The following is a 22,500-nucleotide window of genomic DNA, read 5'->3' as shown; positions in this document are numbered from 1 at the left end:
CTAGAGAGTATAAACCAAGTCTATCCAGTCTTTCTTCATAAGACAGTCCTGACATCCCAGGAATCAGTCTGGTGAACCTTCTCTGCACTCCCTCTATGGCAATAATGTCCTTCCTCAGATTTGGAGACCAAAACTGTACGCAATACTCCAGGTGTGGTCTCACCAAGACCCTGTACAACTGCAGTAGAACCTCCCTGCTCCTATACTCAAATCCTTTTGCTATGAAACGTCACGGATCCACGATACTCCAGAGATGCTGCCTGACTCGCTGTGATATGTCTGCACTTTGTGTCCTTAGACTGTAGACTTTTTAAGAAATACAGCATGGGAGCAGGCCCTTTCAGTTCGGGAGCCTTCTTCTGACTGGTTGTCAGGGGGTGGAGAAGGGGAAGAAAGCTGAGGGAGAGAGCAGAGGAAGGATGAAGTGTGGCAGATAAACAGTGATCAATGTAGGTCTAAGGCTGTGGAGGCCAAGTCAATGGATATTTTTAAGTGGGGAGAATGGCAGATTCTTGTGTTCAAGAAGGAACTGCAGATGCTGGAAAATCGAAGGTACACAAAAATGCTGGAGAAACTCAGCGGGTGCAGCAGCATCTATGGAGCGAAGGAAATAGGCAACGTTTCGGGCCGAAACCCTGCTTCAGACTGAAGTCTTCACAGGTTTCGGCCCGAAACGTTGCCTATTTCCTTCGCTCCATAGATGCTGCTGCACCGGCAGATTCTTGACTGGTACGGGTGTCAGGGGCTACGGTGAGAAGGCAGGAGAATGGGCTTGAGAAGGAAGGATAGATCAGCCATGATTGAATGGCGGAGTAGACTTGATGGGCTGAATGGCCTAATTCTGCTCCTATCCCATATAGTTGACTATTTGGAGACTCCATTACCATAGGCATGTGGTGCGTCCTCCTTAACGTTCCCCTGACAGCATGTTCCAGGCACCCACTATAAAATATAAACTCCGCACATCTCCCTTAAACTTAGCCCCTCGCACCTTAAAACTGTGACCTTCAGCCTTTGACATTTTCGACAAGGAGGTGAAAAGGTTCTGGCTGTCAAGAAACAAGGGTCAAGTGTACAATGGACGTGTATATTGACAACAGAACAATGAAAATCTTACTTGCAGCAGGCTGTGACCTTTAGTGTTTGACCTTTCCACGCTGGGGCCATTTTGCTTTGTAATTTTGGAATCCGAACACGAGCTGAATTTGTAATCACAAGCAACTGCAGATGCTGGTTTAATCCAAAGATGACTCAATAGCTGGAGTAGCTCTTCAGCCCATCGAGTCCACACCGACCATCACAGTTAATCAGACAGCTCTCTATGCTCCAACAGAGGCTACAAGAGCTTTGATTCAGGAAGGAATCTGCATCTCTGTGAACTACAGCAAATCCAGCGAGTCACAAAACGCTGGAGTAACTCAGCGGGTCAGGCAGCATCCCTGGAGAACATGGATAGGTGACGTTTCACAGAGTGCTGGAGTAACTCAGCGGGTCAGGCAGCATCCCTGGAGAACGTGGATAGGTGACGTTTCACAGAGTGCTGGAGTAACTCAGCGGGTCAGGCAGCATCTGTGGAGAACATGGATAGGTGACGTTTCACAGAGTGCTGGAGTAACTCAGCGGGTCAGGCAGCATCTGTGGAGAACATGGATAGGTGACGTTTCACAGAGTGCTGGAGTAACAGCGGGTCAAGCAGCATCTGTGGAAAAAATGGATGGGTGTCGTTTTGGTTCGAGACTGAAGAAGGAACCCGACCTGAAACGTCGCCTATCCACGTTCTCCAGAGATGCTGCCTGACCCGCTGAGTTACAGCAGCACTTTGTGACACGCTGGATTTGCTGGCATTCACAGAGATGCAGACTCCTTCCTGAGTCAGAGCTGTTGTAGCCTCTGTTGGAGCATAGAGAGCTGTCTGATTTACTGTGATGGTCAGTGTAGACTCGATGGGCTGAAGGGCCTGTTTCCACGCTACACGGCCCTATGATGTTGATGTGGTGAGCCATGTGCCAGTGTGTGGCTCGGTGGCGCAGCGGTAGAGGTGCGTGTCTAGAGACCCAGGTTCGATCCTGACTACGGGTGCTGTCTGTACGGAGTTTGTACAGTATCTCCCTTGAGAAATATGTCTCTTCCCTTTACACACATTCCCAACATTTCTCTGTCCAAGGAATCTCCAATTTAGGGTATCCTAGAATGGGATAGCTGGGAAAACAAGTGTAGTTTTTTTCTAGTTTAGAGATACGGCATGGAAACAGGCCCTTCAGCCCACTAAGTCCACAACAACATCGATCACCCATTCACACTAGTGCTATGTTAGCACACTTTCACTCCCTACACATTAAGTAAGTAAGTAAGTTTATTGGCCAAGTATTCACATACAAGGAATTTGCCTTGGTGCTCCGCCCACAAGTAACAACATGACACCCAGTGACAGTTACGAATGACTCAGAAAACACTAAACACTAAGGGCAATTTACAGACACCAATTAGCCCACAAACCCGGGATGTGGGAGGTAATTGGAGCACCTGGGGTCACGGGGAGATGGGACAAACTCCATACAGACTGCGCCCGTAGTCAGGATGGAACCCGGGTCTCTGGCGCTGTAAGGCAGCAACTCTACCGCTGCGCCACTGTGAGTGGTTAAGTTAAGGCTCTATTCCTTGGAGGGCAGCAGGGTGAGGGGTAATCTTATAGAGGTGTATAAAATCATGAGAGAAATATTGGGTAGGTGCCTAGTGTAGGGGAATCAAGAACCTATCCATGTACCAGTCTAAATGTTTCTTAAACGTTGTGACACTACCTGCCTCAACTACTTCCTCCAACAGCTCGTTCCACCCTTTGCATGAGAAACCTAACCCTCAGATCCCTATTGTCTTCCCCCCACCCCCCCCCCCCCCCCATCTTAAACCTATGTCCTCTGGTTCTCGATTCCCCTACTCTGGGCAAGAGACTCTGTGCGTCTACCCGATCTATTCCTCTCAAGGCACTTGAGTTGGGAGGCAAAGTGTTTTACTCAATAAAACTTGAACAATTGAACTTTGAAAACCAAAACATTACTGTCTGGCTCATCAAAGCGCCAACTTGTAAGTCTTTCTGGCAGAAGTCTTTCATTGTTTACATTCTTTTTGAAGGACGTGGCCCCTCTATATATTTCCCCATGTAAGAGCAGCTTATATTTCAGAGTTGAGGCACAGATTGTTACACTTCTTCTGAGGCAGTTGCTCGGGTTACCAGGCCGGACGAGCAGCAGGGTGGAACAGCGGTAGAGTTGCTGCCTCAAAGCGCCAGGGACCCGGGTTCGATCCCGACTGCGGGTGCTGCCTGTACGTTTCTCCCCGTGACCTGCGTGCGTGGGTTTTCTCCGAGATCTCCGGTTTCCTCCCACACTCCAAAGACGTGCAGGATTGTTGGTTATTGGCTTGGCATAAATGTAAACTGTCAGTGGGCTGAATGGCCTGTTTCCATGCTGTATTGATCAATCAAGCAATCAATCAAAATCAGATGAGGCTATCATGGGATAATTTTCACCAATCTTTCTTAGCCTTCCAAATTCCGTTTCATTCTCCTTGGAACCACATCTCCTTTGATCTCTTGTTTTCACACCCTACCCTAGTGTGTGTAGCATGGAGTGAGGGAATCGTTGGTCGGTACAGACTCTGTGGGCTGAAGGGCCTGTTTACGCGTTGTATCTCTAAACTAAAAAATGAAACCTCCACCTCTGTGGCTCTGAGATGGTTGAAGAGGCCAAGCTTTAGTCTCTTTAGTTTAGAGACACAGCGTGGAAGCAGTCCCTTCGGCCCATCATGTCTGTGCTAACCCATTATCCCTGTGTATTAGCACCATCCTACACACTAGGAAAAATCTACATTTTATACCAAGCCAATTAGCCTAAAAACCTGTATGTCTTTGGAGCGTGAGAGTAATCTGGAGATCCCGGAGTAAACCAACACAGGTCACGGGGAGAACGTATAAACCCTGTACAGACAGCACCCGTAGTTAGGATTGAACCCAGGCCTCAGACTGGGTAAGGCAGCAACTTCACTGCTGTGCCAAAGACAGGGTAGGAAGATCTGACGGAAAATGTCTGTGGTTGATTGTGAGTTGGTGAACTCCTTCCTTAGGATATACTATGATCTACAGGGTTTCCCCATGCTCCCACATCCTGAAAGACGTGCGGGTTTGTAGATTAGATGGCCTCTTCAATGTGCCCCAAGTACGTAGGGAGTGGATGTGAATTTAGGATAACATAGAACTAATGTGAATGGGCCAGCATCATCTCAGTGGGTTGAATGGCCTGTTTCCATGCTGTATTGATCATTCAATCAATCAAAATCAGATGAGGCTATCATGGGATAATCTTCACCAATCTTTCTTAGCCTTCCCAATTCCATTTCTTTCTGCTTGGAACCACAATCTCTTCTTTTCACACCCTACCCTTCCATGTCTCCCTCTCCCCTGACTCCTGGTCTGTAGAAGGGCCTCGACCCGCAACCCCACCCATTCCTTCTCTCCAGAGACGCTGCCTGTCCCGCTGAGTTACTCCAGCATTTTGTATCCACCTTCGGTGTAAACCGGCATCTGCAGTTCCTTCCTACACAAATCCTGTTTAGCCTGAAACCAGTTACGAAACCCAAAACCCAGAGAGAAAAGTCAGTCAACACTATATATATCTGTGGGACTGTGAGAAACTTTGAACGAAACTTTTAAGGTTTTCTTAAAAAAATAATCAGCACATCATCGGGCCTTGGAAAGTACTAGCTTCATAAATAATTTAAGACCCATGGGATTTCTGTAACGTCTCTACTTCAAGGAAGACTTGGAGAGCTTGCCTTGGTGATGGTGCCAACCATTACTCCTTGGTCAACTGTGCCAAAGGAGCTATTCCTTGAAAGAGCACAGAGTGCTGGAATAACTCGGTGGGTCAGGCAGCATCTCAGGAGTAACATGGATAGGTGACATCTTGGGTAGGGTTCTGTTTTTGTGTGGTGGAGACTGAGGGGTGATCTTATAGAGGAATATAAAACTATGAGGGGCAGAAATAGACATAAATGCTGGAGAAATTCAGCGGGTGAGGCAGCATCTATGGAGCGAAGGAAATAGGCGATGTTTTGGGTCGAGACCCTTCTTCAGACTGATGTGGGGGGGGCGGGAAGAAGAAAGGAAGAGGCGGAGACAGTGGGCTGTGGGAGAGCTGGGAAGGGGAGGGGAAAGAAGGAGAAAGCAGGGACTACCTGAAATTGGAGAAGTCAATGTTCATACCGCTGGGGTGTAAACTACCCAGGCGAAATATGAGGTGCTGCTCCTCCAATTTACGGAGGGACTCACTCTGGCCATGGAGGAGGCCCAGGACAGAAAGGTCGGATTCGGAGTGGGAGGGGGAGTTGAAGTGCTGAGCCACCGGGAGATGAGGTCGGTTATTGCGAACCGAGCGGAGGTGTTGGGCGGAGTTTTTCCCAGGGTTGCGGCATAAGGAACTAGAGGGCATCGGTTTAAGGCGACAGGGAAAAGATTAACAGGAACCCAATAGAAACGTTTTCCACACAGAAAGTTGAATATATATGGGAGAGTCTAGGACTAGAGGTCATAGCCTCAGAATTAAAGGATGTTATTTTAGGAAGGAGATGAGGAGAAATTTATTTTGTCAGAGGGTGGTGAATCTGTGGAATTCTTTGCCACAGAAGGCTGTGGAGGCCAGGTTAGTGGATATTTTTAAGGTAGAGATAGATAGATTCTTGATTAGTACGGGTGTCAGGGGTTATGGGGTGAATGCAGGAGAATGGGGTTAGGAGGGAGAGATAGATCAGCCATGATTGACTGGTGGAGTAGACTTGATGGGCCGAATGGCCTAATTCTACTCCTATCACTTATGACTTTCAGACCAATAGAGGTTTGAACTGCCAAGGATTGGGAGATTGTGGGGAAAGTGGGAAAGGCTATGGATTAGCTGCTTTCTTGGCAATGGGACAGTAGGTTCGATGGGCCATATGGCCTGCTCCAACTCTGACTCCTCATGTCAATCAGGTGAATGGCCACACAGTGAGTGAATGTACAAATAAAAAAACTGACTGGTGATTGTGAGATTTTACTTGGCAAAGTTAATTGGACTGGTGTAGGGGCAAGTTGGGCCAAGGGGCATGTTTCCACCGTATAACTCTATGCAAAGACTTTGGAAAAATGAGAAAGTATGTCATTTATTTTCTCTTATTTCAGGGTTGCTGTGACCACACTGACCTTATTTAAGGTTGGCATGGACAAGTTGGACCAAAGGCCTTGTTTCCACACTGTATGACTATGACTTAATGCAAAGACTATGTCAAGCCTTTGGGGAAATGAGGACTGAATGCGTTTCTTTTTCCCTATTTCAGGGTCGCCTTGTCCACCACGACCTTATTTCGGGTCGAGGTGGACAAGCTGGGCCAAGGGGCCTGTTTCCATGCTATGACTCTACGCATAGACTATGTCAAGCCTTTGGGAAAATGTGAACTGAATCTGTTTAATTTTTCTCATTTTCAGGGTATAACTGGTACTGATGGCTCCCCGGGTGCAAAGGGAAACTTGGTAAGACTTTATTTTAAATCTGATCTTAATTTTGTTTGTGGGGCCGGGATTAGGAAAGGAAAGAAAAGTGGTTTCTCGCTCTCCAGAGGTGAAGGATCAGCTGGCATAATGTCTCAATCCATAACTAGTGACCTAGTCTGGTACTAGGTAGGAAAGGCAGATCGACCTAAATAGATAACATCGATCACAAAGCAATCCCACCCCGCCTTCTTAGTTTGGTTCAGTTTGGTTTAGTTTAGTTTAGTTTCATTTTAGTTCTGTGACACAACATGTAAGATAAGGCCCTTCGGCCCATCGAGTCAACGCCGACCAACATAGAAACATAGACAATAGGTGCAGGAGTAGAAGCCATTCGGCCCTTCGAGCCTGCACTGCCATTCAATATGATCATGGCTGATCATCCAACTCAGTATCCTGTACCTGCCTTCTCTCCATACCCCCTGGTCCCTTTAGCCACAAGGGCCACATCTAACTCCCCCTTAAATATAGCCAATGAACTGTGGCCTCAACTACCTCCTGTGGCAGAGAATTCCACAGATTCACCACTCTCTGTTTTAAAAAATGATTTTCTCATCTCGGTCCTAAAAGACTTCCCTCTTATCCTTAAACTGTGACCCCTAGTTCTGGACTTCCCCAACATCAGGAATAATCTTCCTGCATCTAGCCCTTAAGAATTTTGTAAGTTTCTATAAGATCCCCCCTCACCCGTACACTAGTTCTATCCGACACACCAGGAACAATTTAAAGAAGCCAACGAACCTACAAATCTGCACGTCTTTGGAGTGTGGGAGGAAATGTGATCAGCCATGATCACAATGAATGGTGGTGCTGGCTCGAAGGGCCGAATGGCCTCCTCCTGCACCTGTTTTCTATGTTTCTATGAAACCGGAGCACCCGGAGAAAACCCATGCTGTTACAGGGAACACGTGCAAACTCCGTACAGACAGCACCCGTAGTCAGGGTTGAACCCGGATCTCTGGCGTTGTGAATCTGTGGAATTCTCTGCCTCAGAAGGCAGTGGAGGCCAATTCTCTGGATGCTTTTGAAGAGTTGGATAGAGCTCTTGAAGATAGCGGGGATATGGGGCGAAGGCAGGAACGGGGTACTGATTGGGGATGATCAGCCATGATTACAGTGAATGGTGGTGCTGGCTCGAAGGGCCGAATGGCCTACTCCTGCACCTATTGTCTATTGTCTATTGTAAGGCAGCAAATCGTGCTGCCCTGCTCTGCCACAAATAAATATCCCAGCATACAATGACCCAGTTATTGCCTTTCACTGTGGATATTTTTCAGTTGCATTATAGCATCAATGAAAGAGTACAGTGCAATTGAACTTTGAAACAGTTGTAACTCGGTATCATGTTGACTTTTCCAATTGACTTCTTGATATAAATGGGTATCCAGAGTTCGTGGTTGTTGAAAGCAAATCTTTCGAGGTTTAGTGAAAGAGGTCCAACATTCTCAGATGCCGGATCAAGTTACCCTTTGCAATAGACCTTCCCCTGGGCTTCATGGCACTTACTGATGCCGTAACAAGATTCAGCGCCTTCTAAAAGACGTCCAGCTCCACTGGTCGATATCGCAGTGTGCCGTTAGGCTAGGATAGGTTGGGGGAGTGGGCAAATGCATGGCAGATGCAGTATAATGTGGATAAATGTGAGGTTATCCACTTTGGTGGCAAAAACAGGAAAGTAGACTATTATCTGAATGGTGGCCGACTAGGAAAAGGGGAGATGCAGCGAGACCTGGGTGTCATGGTACACCAGTCATTAAAAGTAGGCATGCAGGTGCAGCAGGCAGTGAAGAAAGCGAATGGTATGTTAGCATTCATAGCAAAAGGATTTGAGTATAGGAGCAGGGAGGTTCTACTGCAGTTGTACAGGGTCTTGGTGAGATCACACCTGGAGTATTGCGTACAGTTTTGGTCTCCTAATCTGAGAAAATACATTCTTGCCATAGAGGGAGTACAGAGAAGGTTCACCAGACTGATTCCTGGGATGTCAGGACTTTCATATGAAGAAAGACTGGATAGACTCAGTTTGTACTCGCTAGAATTTAGAAGATTGTGGGGGGATCTTATAGAAACTTACAAAATTCTTAAGGGGTTGGACAGGCTAGATGCAGGAAGATTGTTCCTGATGTTGGGGAAGTCCAGAACAAGGGGTCACAGTTTAAGGATAAGGGGGAAATCTTTTAGGACCGAGATGCGGAAAACATTTTTCACACAGAGAGTAGTGAATCTCTGGAATTCTCTGCCACAGAAGATAGTTGAGGCCAGTTCATTGGCTATTTTTAAGAGGGAGTTAGATGTGGCCCTTGTGGCTAAAGGGATCAGGGGGTATGGAGAGAAGGCAGGTACAGGATACTGAGTTGGATGATCAGCCATGATCATATTGGATGGCGGTGCAGGCTCGAAGGGCTGAATGGCCTACTCCTGCACCTATTTTCTATGTTTCTGTTTCTGTTAGCACCGAAGGTAGTAGACACAAAATGCTGGAGTAACTCAGCGGGACAGGCAGCATCTCTGGAGAAGGAATGGGTGACGTTTCGGGTCGAGACCCTTCTTCGTACAGAGGCAGGGGAGAGGGAGTGTAGAGATATGGAGGGGTAAAGTGTGAAAACGGCAGACCAAAGCGAATGGTGATAAGAAAAGATTGTTAAGGGCTTGGACACGCTAGAGGCAGGAAACATGTTACCGATGTTGGGGGGGTCCAGAACCAGGGGCCACAGTTTAAGAATAAGGAGTAAGCCATTTAGAACGGAGACGAGGAAACACTTTTTCTCACAGAGAGTGGTGAGTCTGTGGAATTCTCTGCCTCAGAGGGCAGTGGAGGCAGGTTCTCTGGATGCTTTCAAGAGAGAGCTAGATAGGGCTCTTAAAAATATTGGAGTCAGGGGATATGGGGAGAAGGCAGGAACGGGGTACTGATTGGGGATGATCAGCCATGATCACATTGAATGGCGGTGCTGGCTCGGAGGGCCAAATGGCCTACTCCTGCACCTATTGTCTATTGAAATGTAGAATGGTTCATTGTCGGGTTAGGGGAAGGTGACTAGGAGGCATACAATCAGTAAAATTAATCAGAAGGACAGTGAAACTAGTGGGAGAAGTAGAATGGAGGAGGGGATGGAGAGAGAGGGAAAGCAAGGGTTATTTGAAATTAGAGAAGTCAATGTTCATACCGCTGGGGTGTAAGCTGCCCAAGCGATATATGAGGTGCTGTTCCTCCAATTTGCGCTGGGCCTCACTCTGACAATGGAGGAGGCCCAGGACAGAAAGGTCAGTGTGGGAATGGGAGGGGGAGTTGAAGTGTTTGGCAACTGGGAGATCGCGTAGGTCTAGGCAGACTGAGCAGAGGTGTTCAGCGAAACGATCGCCGAGCCTGGGCTTTTTCTTGCCGATATATAGGAGCCCACACCTGGCTCGATCAGTGTCGATCAGTCTGAAGAAGCATCTCGAGCCGAAACGTCACCCATTCCTTATCTCCAGAGATGGTGTCTGTCCCGCTGAGTTACTCCAGCAATTTTGTGTCTATCCACACCTGGAACAGCAGATAGCTGTTAGCACTGGGCAAGTCAGGGCAAGCCGAGCTTATCATGATGTGGACAGGTTCGGTGACGTACAGGTACTATGGAAATCTTGCTTGCAGCAGCATCACAGACACAGAGATTCACACAACACATAAGGAAACATAAATGATGCATGTATTATACAAACAATACACACAAATTCTGCAAGACAATCAAACGAAAAGATTGCAAGAGAAATGATTGTGCAAAACGCAATTCGAAAAATTACTCCATGTTCGTGCAACTAGTGCTAGAGGCAGTCTGTGGATTTCTGTAGCTGAGCTAGGATTAGGGTTAGGTAGGGGCCGACCATCGATCATCCATGTACTATTTGGTTAGTACGGGTGTCAGAGGTTATGGGGAGAAGGCAGGAGAATGGGGTTAGGAGGGAGAGATAGATCAGCCATGATTGAATGGCGGGGTGGACTTGATGGGCTGAATGGCCTAATTCTACTCCTATTCCTTATGACCTTAGTCCTATGTTTTCCCACTTTGGCATCCTACACGCTAGAGGCAATTTACAGAAGCCAATTAACCACCACAAACTTGCACAAAGTCTCTCCATAGATGCTGACCAGTTGTGTGTTTCCAGCATCTTCAGATTTCAGTATCTATACTTCTTGTTCACGGATAGTGCTGGCCTCGCCTACCTTCTCCGCAAATCGTTGTGGACAATAAATCTAAAAGTGCTTGCAATAAATTTCCCCAAACTCTGCTTGCCCTTACACACTTTCATGAACTACATTTCTTTCATGGGTCAGTTTGAATTTGTTTAAATCGCTATTAAATCAGTCAAGCTGAATATATTTTGATAGATGCCCAAGTCAAACAGAGATATGTCCCATTTATCAACAAATCTGTCTTTGGAAAGCTCTTCGCGTCGTGTCAGAGGTCATGGTTTGTAGACAACAATAAGGAGATTTTAGCAAAAGTGGCAGCCAATTCATTGCATGTAAGATCTCACTAGTAACCATAAAAATAGACAGCCAGAGAACAAGATAGTTTATTTCTCACCATCAAGAGATGGCTATTGGTATGTCAAGTCTATGGGTGTCCTTGGAGACATCCCATTTTCCCTCGTCACCTATTCTTTCTCCCATTCCCTTGTCCCCAAATTCCCCTTGCACCCACATACCAGAACAAGGGGTCCAGAACAAGGGGTGACAGCTTAAGGATAAGGGGGAAGTCTTTTAGGACCGAGATGAGAAAATCATTTTTTACACAGAGTGGTGAATCTGTGGAATTCTCTGCCACAGAAGGTAGTTGAGGCCAGTTCATTGGCTATATTTAAGAGGGAGTTAGATGTGGCGCATGTGGCTAAAGGGATCAGGGGGTATGGAGAGAAGGCAGGTATGGGATACAGAGTTGGATGATCAGATATGATCATATTGAATGGTGGTGCAGGCTCGAAGGGCCGAATGGCCTACAACTGCACCTATTTTATATGTTTCTATACTGTAAGACAATTCATTCCCCAACTAATCTACCAGTGCACATTAGACTATTCATAAATGATAGGAGTAAAATTAGGCCATTTGGCCCATCAAGTCTACTCCGCCATCCAATCACGGCAGATCTATCCCTCCCTCTCAACCCCATTAGACAATAGACAATAGGTGCAGGAGTAGGCCGTTCGGCCCTTCGAGCCAGCACCGCCATTCAATGTGATCATGGCTGATCATCCCCAATCAGTACCTCGTTCCTGCCTTCTCCCCATATCTTCTGACTCTGCTATTTTTAAGAGCCCTATCTAGCTCTCTCTTGAAAGCATCCAGAGACTTGGCGAATGGCCTAATACTGCTCCTATCACTTATATTCATAAGATATAATGAATATGCAGATATAATGATAAGATATAATGATAAGATATAATGAATTTCCATATGCAGCCATTTTGATGCATATGGAAATACAGGGGGAGTGGGTCAGTGGCTGCTGGAAGGATTGGTCACTAATGAACTTATGAACTCTGCTGTTCTTCCTTCTCCAGGGCCCTCAAGGTGATCCTGGACCTCCAGGGCAACAGGGCAACCCAGGACCTGAGGTGAGAACGTGTGGAGGTGGCACTGCGGAGTTTAAGCGTTGGGATGGGCATGTGGATATGCATACGCAGAGAATGGAGAGAAATGGATTATGTGCATGTGAAGGAGATCTGTTCAACCAGCATCTGCAGTTCCCTGTTTCCAGAGTTTAACCTGTCATCAGGTACAGCATGGACATTGTGGGCTGAAGGGCCTTCTCCTGTGCTGTACCATTCAATGGAGACACTACAAACTGCAGATGCTGGTTTACAAAAAAAAACACAAAGTGCTGGAATAACTCAGCAGGTCAGCCAAATGTTAAGACAATTTCAGATTTAATGAGATTACGCAGAGGCTGATGAATGGGAGGAGTGCCTTGCCAACTGGAGCCGTGGGAACTATCTGCCTTCACATGTTTAACATCGTGGTTTGGTGTTGGCAGAGAGTCTGCACAGAAGTTTACCACCGGCAATTTCATTTCCCGAGTTTGGGCCAGGCAGGCAGTAACACTGAAAACAGACACAAAATGCTGGAGTAACTCAGCGGGACAGGCAGCATCTCTGGAGAGAAGGAATGGGTGATGTTTCGGCATGAGAATTTCCAAAGAAGGGTCTCGACCCAAAACGTCACCCATTCCTTCTCTCCAGAGATGCTGCCTGTCCCGCTGAGTTACCCCAGCATTTTGTGTCTCTCATCGACATGAACCAACATTTGCAGTTCCTTCCAACACAAGATAGGTTGAAGGACCATTTATGAGATGAAGATGAAGAGATGAAGGGATGAGATGAAGATGAAGAGAAATTTCTTTGAGAGTCCATCCTCAGTTGTTCCCGTTTTCTTGCGAAAAGAAGGTCTAGGTTTGACCGAATAAGGAATAGAAGTTTTCCATTGAGGGATGCAGAGGGAATATTTCAGCCTGTAAAGAAGCCTTAATTTAAGGGGGGTCTCCAGGAAATCTGAGAAGGAATGAAGAAGGTAGACAAAAATGCTGGAGAAACTCAGCGGGTGAGGCATCATCTCTGGAGCGAAGGAATAGGTGATGTTTTGGGTTGAGACCCTTCTTCAAACCCAAAACATCTCGACCTGAAACGTCACCTATTCCTTCACTCCATGGATGCTGCCTCACCTGCTGAGTTCCTCCAGCATTTTTGTCTACCTTCCATTTTTCCAGCATCTGCAGTTCTTTCTTAAGGAATGAAGAAGTGGCTTTTTTTACCCAAAGACAAGTAGGAGTTTAGAACTTGTTCCCACAGAGAGTGGTTGAGGAAAATAGTATGGATGGATCTAACATATGGGAGAGTTGGATATATAAAATAGAAATATGCTTCCGATTTTGAAGCTGAAAGATGTAGGAGTGTCAAACAGGACATTAATACTCCATGGAGAAACAAGGAACTGCAGATGCTGGTTTACCAAAAGAAAAGAGACAAAGTGCTGGAGCAGCTCAGCGGGTCAAGAGATATTGTTATTAAAGAAAATGTAGAAAGCACAAAATATGTATCCATGTTAATGCATCCATGTAGAGAGTAGCAGGAACAAGGAACTGCAGATGCTGATTTACACAAAAGGACAGAGTGCTGGAGTAACTCAGCAGGTCAGGCAGCATCTCTGGAGAACATGGATAGGTGATATTTAGAGTTGGGACCCTTCTTCAAATTGATGATGTTGGTGGGGGAGGGGAGAAAGCTGGAAGATAGGAGAAGCAGGGGAAAGCTTGGTGAGTGATAGGTGGATACTGGTGAGTTAGGGTTTTTGATCGGCAGATGATTGGACAAAGGCCAGAGATGAGCCGGACAAAAGGTGCAAGATAAACATAGAAGAGGTGCCAATTGTGAAGCCAGAGGAAGGAATATAGGTGGAAGGTGAATTACTCCAGCACTTTGAGTCTTTTTTATTATATTGCATGGCTTGGTTGGGTCGAGTGGACCTTTTTGGTGATGTGTCTCCTCTGCATCTGCTGTGGATGGAGAGAGTGGACCATTGGATCTAAAGGGAGATGGGGAACATAGAGATTGGTGTGAATAAGGTAGCAGTTCAGCTTCTGTGGCCAATCCTCTGCGTGTGCGGGACACAAAATACTGGAGTAGTATCTCAGCGGGTCAGGCAGCATCTATGGAGAGAAGGAATGGGTGACGTTTCGGGTCGAGTCCGAAGCTGAACAAGGGTCTCGAACCGAAACGTCACACAGACCAAAAACTTCTCTCCAGAGATGCTGCCTAACCTGCTGAGATTGTGTGTCTATCTTCTGTGCAAACCAGCATTTGCAGTTCCTTCCAACACATCTCTGGCCTGTGATCTTGGATCTCGGAGTTATTTGCCACTGAGTGCTTTCGGAAACAAAAATCATGCTTTATAACCTGGGAGTAAAACTACATGCCTCTATTGCTTCAGATTTGGTTCAGAAACATTGGGTTAGACCATTGTTTCATGACTCCCAATGACTGTTGCGATCGGTTGCTGTAACCCCTTTACTGACGCAGTTCTTTCCCTCCCTCTCCCTCACTCTCTTTCTCTCTCCCTCTCTCTTTCATAGGGTTTTCCTGGACCTCAAGGCTCTATTGGATTTCCCGGAGATAAAGTAAGTTCTCAAAACTCTTTCTATGGGTGTGCGTGTAACGACAACAGCGTGGTTGGAGGTCACCGAGCCAGGTGTGGGCGGGAGACCTTGTTTAGTTTGGTTTCGAGGCACAGCATGGAAACAGGCCCTTCAGCCCACCGAGTCAGCGCACATCAGCGATCTCGACACTGGGGACAATTTCACAGAAGCCAATTAGCCTACAAACCGGCACGTCTTTGGGATGTGGGGGGAAAGCGGAGCACCCGGAGTACTCGGTCACGGGGAGAACGTGCAAACTCCGTATAGACAGCACCCGTAGTCAGGATCGAATCCCGGGTCTCTGGCGCTGTCAGGCAACAACTCCACCGTGCCACTGGCTTTGAACACGACCATGTGGTAGATGGAATATTGTTATCGCTAAAACTGTAGCCACCCCCCCCCATTGTATCTTTTACAAGCATCTGAAAAAGATTGCCCAGTGTGTGAGTTTAACATCCCTTCTGAATGAGGACACCTCGGGCAATCCAGCGCTCCCTCGATGTTGCAGTCGAGTGTCAGGCTGGACTTCCAAGCTGGAGTTTGGGCGTGGAATTGAACCCGTGGAGTTGACACAACTGATGTGCAACTTCTCAGGTTTATCAGCCAAAGTTCATTCAAACCAATTGCAAGATCCCAGGGTTCCCACAAGCATGATGCAATGTCTCTTTGATAATGCACACAGCCACGGGTCCCGCAGAAACCTCTGCTGGAATAGGTTCAACTTCAGTTGAGTGGATAGAGGTATCTTGGGACTTTGCTTTCAGCGGATACATTGACACTTCTGTCTGACGGTTAACTGTGTTTGTTTAGTTTAGTTTCGAGTTTAGTTTTGGGTTTTTTAGTTCAGAGATACCAGAGCAGAAATAGGCCCTTCGGCCCACCAAGTCCGTGCCGACCAGCGGTCCCCCCACACCACACTAGTCCGACACACACTACCATCGATCATCCCTATATCAGTTGATTAGTGCAGGTGTCAGGGGTTGTGGGGGGATGGCAGGAGAATGGTATACAATAGACAATAGACAATAGGTACAGGAGTAGGCCATTCGGCCCTTTGAGCCAGCACCGCCATTCAATGTGATCATGGCTGATCATCCCCAATCAGTACCCCGTTCCTGCCTTCTCCCCATATCCCCTGACTCCACTATCTTTAAGAGCCAGTAGTGGCAGTGAAGTCTGATCAAGGATAGTCCGAGGGTCACCAATGAGGTAGATAGTAGTTCAGGACTGCTCTCTGGTTGTGGTAGGATAGAAACATAGAAACATAGAAATTAGGTGCAGGAGTAGGCCATTCAGCCCTTCGAGCCTGCACCGCCATTCAATATGATCATGGCTGATCATCCAACTCAGTATCCCGTACCTGCCTTCTCTCCATTCCCTCTGATCCCCTTAGCCACAAGGGCCACATCTAACTCCCTCTTAAATATAGCCAATGTACTGGCCTCGACTACCCTCTGTGGCAGAGAGTTCCAGAGATTCACCACTCTCTGTGTGAAAAAAGTTCTTCTCATCTCGGTTTTAAAGGATTTCCCCCTTATCCTTAAGCTGTGACCCCTTGTCCTGGACTTCCCCAACATCGGGAGCAATCTTCCTGCATCTAGCCTGTCCAACCCCTTAAGAATTTTATAGTTGCCTGATAACAGCTGGGAAGAAACTGTCTCTGAATCTGGAGGTGTGCGTTTACACACTTCTATACCTTTTGCCTGATGGGAGAGGGGAGAAGAGGGAGTGGCCAGGGTGCGACTGGTCCTCGATGATGCTGCTGGCCTTGCCGAGGCAGCATGAGGTGTAGATGGAGTCAATGGATCACATTGACTAACATGTTGCTTTTGTCCACACTTTCCAGGGACCTTCAGGCAAACAAGGACTGCCAGGGCTTAATGGAGCAGACGGCCCAACGGTAAGCTAGCAGACGTTATCTGTGTGAACCTGTGCCAAGCCTTAGTCTTGTCTCTGTCGAAGTACTCCAGTCTCAACAACGAATAGTTCAACTGATGAGTAAATTCAACATCTCCATTGCTTCGGCTTTCCATAGCTGATGTTTTCTTCCTTATTATAACATTCATGGGACGCGGAACATGGAACAATACGGCACACCCTTCAGCCCATAGTATCTGTGCCTAACAGATGGTGTCCTTGGGCAAGACACTGCACCCACCTTTGCCTGTGTGTGAATGTGTGTAAATGTGTGTGAGTGATTGGTGGTGGTCGGAGGGGCCGTAGGCGCAGATTGGCAGCCACGCTTCCGTCAGTCTGCCCCAGGGCAGCTGCGGCTACAGAAGTAGCTTACCACCACCGAGTGTGACTGAAAAGTGAATGAATAATGTGATGTAAAGCGCCTTGAGTATTAGAAAGGCGCTATATAAATCCCATCCATTATTATTAACATGATGCCAAGATCAATCCTTACCTGCCTGCACATGCTTATGTATAGAGATACTTGCTCTGAAGTGCATGCAATACTGTATACACAAATGATTTTCACTGTACCTCAGTACATGTGACGAGTTAAATTACTATTAACACATAATCCATAGCCCCCATTCCTTAGTTCACCACCCGAAAGCCTGCTAAATGACACTATCGTATCTGACGTAAATGACACCATCCCAGGAAGTGTGTTCCAGACACTCACCACCTCAGTGACTAAACAGTTTTCCCCGCACACCTCCTTCAAACGTTGACCCCTTTGCGGCCGCTGTTCCATTTTGTACTCGTCACGATGCTGAAATATGTGCCTGATCAAAACATAGACAATAGGTTCAACAGTAGGCCATTCGGCCCTTCGAGCCACCACCGCCATTCAATATGATCATGGCTGATCATCCCCAATCAGTACCCCGTTCCTGCTTTCTCCCCCATAACCGTTGATTCCTTTAGCCCTAAGAGCTATATCTAACTCTCTCTTGAAAACATCCAGTGAATTGGCCTCCACTGCCTTCTGTGGCAGAGAATTCCACAGATGCACAACTCTCTGGGTGAAAAAGTTTTTCCTCATCTCAGTCCTAAATGGCCGACCCCTTATTCTTAAACTGTGACCCCTGGTTCTGGACTCCCCCAACATGGGGAACATTTTTCCTGCCTGTCCAATCCCTTAAGAATTGTATGTTTCTATAAGATCCTCTCTCATCCTTCTAAATTCGGGACGACAGATGGCACAATGGGCTAAGTGTTCGTCTGGCAACCGGAAGGTAGCCGGTTCGAATCCCGCTTGGAGTGCATACTGTCGTTGTGTCCTTGGGCAAGACACTTCACCCACCTTTGCCTGTGTGTGAATGTGTGTGAATGTGTGTGAGTGATTGGTGGTGGTCGGAGGGGCCGTAGGCGCAGATTGGCAGCCACGCTTCCGTCAGTCTGCCCCAGGGCAGCTGTGGCTACAGAAGTAGCTTACCACCACCGAGTGTGACTGAGGAGTGAATGAATAATGCGATGTAAAGCTCCTTGAGTATTAGAAAGGCGCTATATAAATCCCATCCATTATTATTATTAAATTCCAGTGAATACAAGCCCAGTCAACCCAAGAACATAAGGAAGAGCACCAGGAATACACCATCCAATCCTTTGACGTTCTGTGTCCTCCAGTGCATCTCTTACACCCATAGAGCTTCCACCTCGAGTGGGTTATCAAACCATTTATCTTGTGCACTGCAGTTATTTGTTAGTCCTGTGGACTTTGTGAGTGAAGGGTCACTGCTTGCAATCAGACACCAACGTGTTCCGAAATGAAATGGGAAATGGACTTGAGTATCGCCAATGGAAATGAGATGCCTCGTACAATTCTACAAAGCTTTGAGAAATTGCTGTAGTCTAACATTGAATCTTCTGAATTTGTAGTCGACAGGGCAGTACTCTGCGTATCGCCAACTTGGGTGTGTTGTGCATTCTAAAGTACTGTTAGTGCCCCCTTAAAACTGTCTAGTGAAGATGATTTGACTATGTTGTTGTCTAGTTTATTCCATTCCCTTAAGGTTCTTACAAAGAATGAGTTCTTATAAATATCTGTCCTGGCGAATGCGATTTCTATTTGCATATCATTACTCTTTCTTATTCTCCTTTCTGTTGAGTATGTTATGTATCTTGCTACGATCAATTAATTGGAAGTAATTTACCTACAGAATTTCTGGTTGTACCGGTCTCAATAGACAATAGACAATAGGTGCAGGAGTAGGACATTTGGCCCGTCGAGCCAGCACCGCCATTCAATGTGATCATGGCTGATCATCCCCAATCAGTACCCCGTTCCTGCCTTCTCCCCATATCCCCTGACTCCGCTATTTTCAAGAGCCCTATCTAGCTCTCTCTTGAAAGTATCCAGAGAACCGGCCTCCACCGCCCTCTGAGGCAGAGAATTCCACAGACTCACCACTCTCTGTGAGGAAAAAGTGTTTCCTTGTCTCCGTTCTAAATGGCTTACTCATTCTTAAACTGTGTGGCCCCTGGTTCTGGACTCCCCCAACATCGGGAACATGTTTCCCGCCTCAAGCGTGTCCAAGCCCTTAACAACCTTAAGGTTAAAGATCAAGGTTCATCAAGTTCTGTAGACCCAGTTCACCATCCTTAATTCAAAACCCCATTCTCCCCCCCCCCCCCCCCCTCCCCTGAATGAATGAATGAATGAATGAATGAATGAATGAATGAATGAATGAATGAATGAATGATACAAGTCTCAGTGATAGTCCTTGTTTAGCATAGCCTGGTATGCAAAGAGTAGCCACATAAAGGGCACAGACAAAGTTGCTAAGTATCCCACGCTAGGTCCTCCATTGTTCTCCGCACCCCCCCCCCCCCCCCCCACAGTGGTTTCCCCAAGGTGGGATTCCCCACCCCCAGTATCGTATAGCACAGAAACAGGCACAGGACCTTGTACCCAACCAAGATGATGTTCTCCGCACCCCCCCCCCCCAAGATGCCCCCCCCCCCCCATCTGAGCTAGCCCCATCTGCCTGAATAAAGTCCACATCCCTCTGAACCTTTCCTATCGGTGTACCTGTCCGCATGTCTTCTAGATGCTGTTGTAGTACCTGCCTCAACTCGTTCCATGTACCCATCATCCTCTGAGTGAAAAAGTTCCTAAATTGTAGGAACAGAATCAGGCCATTCGGCCCATCAAGTCCACTCCGTCATTCAATCATGACTGATCCATCTCTCCCTCTCAACCCCATTCTCCTGCCTTCTCCCCATAACCCCTGACACCCGTACAGATCCAGAATCTATCGGTCCATGCCGTAAAAATATCCATGGACTTGGCCTGTGGCAATGAATTCCACAGATTCACCACCCTCTGACGAAATAAATTCCTCCTCATCTCCACCCTAAAGGTACGTCCTCTTATTGTGAGGCTGTGCCCTCTGTTCCGAGGCTCTCCCACTCGAGAAAATTAGATAATGGGAATGAAACTGAAATGGGAAGGAAACCAACACAGATCTGCAGAACAAGTGATGGAGGCTAAGTGGAGGCAATTATTCATCGGCGTGTTTAAATATTTGAACACTGGCAGCTGCAGACGACTATATTTCAGCAGTGCAGATGTCACGAGATGAGATGTCTCTTGAACAGCTGCATAAAGACATTACATTTGAAAGTTTTGGATAAGATCAGACATTTGCAGCAAGTTCTTCAAAGATTAAAAATTAAAGGATAATGTTTAGTATTCTTTTGTCGATTCTTTTTCATCTGATGAGGAGTGTAAATAGTTGTTAACCTTCCCTTAATTGTAAAATAGATCAGTGGTTTCTTTGTTCATTTATTGGGACTTTGTGTAAACAGACACGTTTGCAGGCCATTTAAAGCTTACATTCTTTAGGGCTTCCAAGACACCCCAGCATTTTGTGTCTATCTTTGGTTTCAACCAGCATCTGCAGTTCCTTCCTGCACACGGAGCCCAAACGGAGTGGGTCGTAGAGGGACACAGCATTGAAACAGGTCCTTCGGCCCAACTTGCCCACACCAGCCAACATGTCCCAGCTACACTGGTCCCACCCGCCTGCGTTTGCCCCATATCCCTCTAAACCTGCCCTCTCCGTGCACTTAACCAAAGGTTTTTTTAACGTTGGGATAGTCCCTGCCTCGACTACCTCAATAGACAATAGGTGCAGGAGTAGGCCATTTGGCCCTTCGAGCCAACACCACCATTTAATGTGATCATGGCTGGTCATTCCCAATCAGTACCCCGTTCCTGCCTTCTCCCCATATCCCCTGACTCCGCTATTTTTAAGAGCCCTATCTAACTCTCTCTTGAAAGCATCCAGAGAGCCGGCCTCCACCGCCCTCTGAGGCAGAGAATTCCACAGACTCACCACTCTCTGTGAGAAAAAGTGTTTCCTCATCTCCGTTCTAAATGGCTTACTCCTTTTTCTTAAACTGTGGCCCCTGTTTCTGGACTCCCCCAACATCGGGAACATGTTTCCTGCCTCTAGTGTGTCCAAACCCTTAACAATCTTACCTCCTGTAACATTTCACTGTACCTTGGCTGGTGCTTGTGACAAATAAATTTGACTTTGACTTTGACTCCTCTGGCAGCTCGTTCCATACACCCGCCATCCTATGTGTGAAAAAGTTACCCCTCAGATTCCTATTAAATCTTTTCCCCTTCACCTTGAACCTATGTCCTCTGGTCCTCGATTCCCCAACTCTGGGCAAGAGACTCTGAGCGTCTACCCAATCTATTCCTCTCATGATTTTATACACCTCTATAAGATCACCCCTCATCCTCCTGCGCTCCAAGGATTAGAGTCCCAGCCTACTCAATCTCTTCCTATAGCTCAGACCCTCTAGTCCTGGCACCATCCTCGTAAATCTTCTCTGTACTCTTTCCAACATGACAACATCTTTCCTATAGCACGGTGCCCAGAACTCAACACAATTTCTTGTGGAATTCATTGCCACAGAAGGCTGTGGAGGCCAAGTCAATGGATATTTTTAAGGCAGAGATGGATAGATTCTTTATTCAGTACGGGTGTCAGGGGTTATGGGGAGAAGGCAGGAGAATGGGGTTTGAATGGAGAGATAAATCAGCCATGATTGAACGGCGGAGTAGACTTGATGGGCCGAATGGCCTAATTCTGCTCCGATCACATGAACATGAATCCTCTACATGTGGCCTTTCCAACGTATTATAATTGCAACATGACCTCCCAACTATATATATATATATATATATATATATTACCCCTCAGATTCCTATTAAATCTTTTCTCCTTCACCTTAAACCTATGTCCTCTGGTCCTCGATTCCCCAACTCTGGGCAAGAGACTCTGAGCTATATATATACGTCTGAAGAAGGGTCTCGACCCGAAACGTCCCTTCTGCCTGTCCCGCTGAGTTACTTATATATATGTAGGAAGAAACTGCAGATGCTGGTTTAAACTGAAGATAGACATAAAAAGCTGGAGTAACTCAGCGGGACAGGCAGCATTTCTGGAGAGAAGGAATGGGTGACGTTTTGGATCGAGACCCTTCTTCAGACGTGTGTGTGTGTGTATATAACCCTAACCCTAACCCCAACCCCAACCCCAATATATATATAGACTATATATGAACATATATAAAGACATGTTCTTCCAATAAAATGCTCAGTATAATCTGCAGGAATCTATCTGCTCCCCGCCCAGTGTTGATGGGTCCACAGTCTTGGGTTGGATGGAAGTAACGACTCTAATTTGTTCTACAGGGTCACCCCGGTCGAGAGGGCCCAGCGGGTGAAAAGGGAAACATGGTAAGTGGTGGTGCAGCCTTACAGCTCGCGACCCAGGTTGG

At 46.8% G+C, this 22,500-nt stretch overlaps 1 protein-coding gene across 2 annotated transcripts in view; it reads left to right on the top strand.

Moving 5' to 3' along the window:
* Positions 1–22,500, top strand: part of col5a3 (collagen type V alpha 3 chain) — a 198,756-nt gene that overhangs the window by 98,175 nt on the left and 78,081 nt on the right. For both annotated transcript variants that reach the window (XM_033050912.1, XM_033050913.1), the window contains 5 exons: positions 6,512–6,556; positions 12,119–12,172; positions 14,683–14,727; positions 16,592–16,645; positions 22,415–22,459. In XM_033050912.1, the coding sequence (XP_032906803.1) occupies positions 6,512–6,556; positions 12,119–12,172; positions 14,683–14,727; positions 16,592–16,645; positions 22,415–22,459 (243 nt within the window). The remainder of the gene's footprint in view (positions 1–6,511; positions 6,557–12,118; positions 12,173–14,682; positions 14,728–16,591; positions 16,646–22,414; positions 22,460–22,500) is intronic.

Source organism: Amblyraja radiata, chromosome 35 (assembly GCF_010909765.2).
Source record: "Amblyraja radiata isolate CabotCenter1 chromosome 35, sAmbRad1.1.pri, whole genome shotgun sequence".
NCBI classification, from domain to species: domain Eukaryota; kingdom Metazoa; phylum Chordata; class Chondrichthyes; order Rajiformes; family Rajidae; genus Amblyraja; species Amblyraja radiata.
This window is presented reverse-complemented; position numbering and strand designations above follow the sequence as displayed.